General features: G+C 40.9%; 1 protein-coding gene across 1 annotated transcript; it reads left to right on the top strand.

The window, feature by feature from the left end:
* The first annotated feature begins 253 nt into the window (after positions 1-253).
* On the top strand, positions 254-727 carry LOC116576717 (60S ribosomal protein L32-like). Its single transcript, XM_032319197.1, has one exon. The coding sequence runs from the start codon at positions 254-256 to the stop codon at positions 725-727; it is 474 nt and encodes a 157-aa protein (XP_032175088.1).
* Positions 728-1,974: the final 1,247 nt, after the last annotated feature.

Here is a 1,974-nt window from a genome sequence, read left to right on the forward strand (position 1 = left end):
GCCAAGCAGAGAGCCTGATGCGGGACTCGATCCCAGGACCCTGAGACCATGACCTGAGCCAAAGGCAGAGGCTTTAACCCACTGAGCCACCCAGGCGCCCCACCAAGGAATGATTCTAAATCACTAAAAGCTCCAGTGGAAATAACGGAGGCATTTTAAAGTATTGACTTCCAAGGGCGGGGTGGGAAGGATAGGCACAAAATATCATTTTTCAGTGTAGATATAAATTAATTTGGTATCTCGCAATAGGAAAATGGGAGTCAAGGGGTCCTCCTTCCCCAGCTCTGCCTGCGGGAACGGCAGCCATTTCCTACTTGGCATCACGGCCACCTACAGACCTCTGGGGAAGCCCAGGGTCATTAAAAAGAGGACCAAGAAGTTCCAGCACCAGTCAGATAGATATGCCAAAATTAAGTGGGACTGGCAGAAACCCAGAAGCACTGACAGTAGGGAGCACAGAAGATTCAAGGGCCAGATCTTGATGCCCAATGTTGGTTACGGGAACAGCCAAAAACCAAAACACATGGTGCCCAGTGGCTTCTGGAAGTTCCTCACCCACAGTGTCAAGGAGCTTGAAGTGCTACTGACGTGCAACAAATCTCACTGTGTGGAGATTGCTCACAGCGTCTCCTTCAAGAACCACAAAGCCATTGTGGAAAGAGAAGCCCAGCTGGCCATCAGAGTCACCAGTCCTGTTGCCAGGCTGTGCAGCGAAGAAAATGAATAGACAGAAAGCTTATGTGAGTATCGTATTTGTGTTAATAAAACCATAAAACTGCCAAAAAAAAAAAAGAAAAGAATCAGTGAATCTGGTGACCAGACTTCTTTGATATTTCTTTAATCAAGCATATGGGTTTGAGAGAAAGCACTAGCTTTATAAGAGGCTGATAAATGTAATAAGACAATGAATTTACAGTCTAAAATCACAAGAAGGCTGAGGGACAAGCGTGGCAAACTAATTAAAACACTCTGCTATCAATTAGCTGTGTGAACTTGGACAAGACATTTCACTTTTCTGGACCTTTGGTTTTGGTTTTTCTCTATAATTTTTTCTTCTGTGTATGCAAGATGAAATTAATAAGTTTGCAGATATAATTTCATTCATTCCTTAGACAAATGCATTGATCTTTTACTTTGTGCCAGGCTAATTACCAGATGCCAACAATTCAGTACCAAGCACAATAGACTTGGTTGCTATGCTCTTGGAGTTTATATTCTAGTCGAAAGAGACATACATTAATCAAAAATCATAAAAAACACAGGGAAAAATATAAATTAATGAGTTTAAAGGGGAAAAATACTTTCAACTATTTAAAAGGGGGAATTGAGCTAGTCTACCATGGGCATTATATTCTGTGCTAGGGATAGTTCAAGGAAAAATAAAATGTTTATGACCACATTTGAAAAAAAGAGTTTTATTGAGTCTCACAGAGAAAATTTTATATTCTTCTTTAATGATGTAGAGAAAAAATCAGTAGTTTATATGAAAACTCTTTACAGGTACAAAACCAATTTTGTTAGGCAAAGATAAGCTTCTAAGAGTGAAGTACAGATGGACCTCTTATGTGTGAGAGAGAAAATGGGCCACATTTGTGAGCTGGCTGCAAGGCATAGAATGGGAGGGATTATGTGGAGTCTAGTGGGCAAGATGGCGGACCGTGAGGCAGTGTGACCTGTGCCCCTCTCCTGATCCCTTAAATTTTAAATCTACTCGACTCACATAGTGCTTCAGTGGAAACTGGTGTAGAGATTGGACTCTGCAATTCTAGCCAATAGTCAAAACACTAGAAATGCTTGAGAATATCAGCTGTTAGGATGAATGGGTAAAGGGGTGGTATATATACACAATGGAATACTATGCAGCCATCAAAAAGCCAAAATCTTGCCATTTGCAAAGACGTGGATGGAACTAGAGGATATTATGCTAAGCAAAATAAGTCAATCAGAGAAAGAAAACTCTCATATGATCTCTCT

This window comes from Mustela erminea, chromosome 17, assembly GCF_009829155.1.
Source record: "Mustela erminea isolate mMusErm1 chromosome 17, mMusErm1.Pri, whole genome shotgun sequence".
NCBI lineage: Eukaryota > Metazoa > Chordata > Mammalia > Carnivora > Mustelidae > Mustela > Mustela erminea.

What these genes read in the sequence shown, in the direction of transcription:
- LOC116576717 (XM_032319197.1), top strand. Translation starts at nt 254, where the DNA reads ATGGGAGTCAAGGGGTCCTCCTTCCCCAGCTCTGCCTGCGGGAACGGC.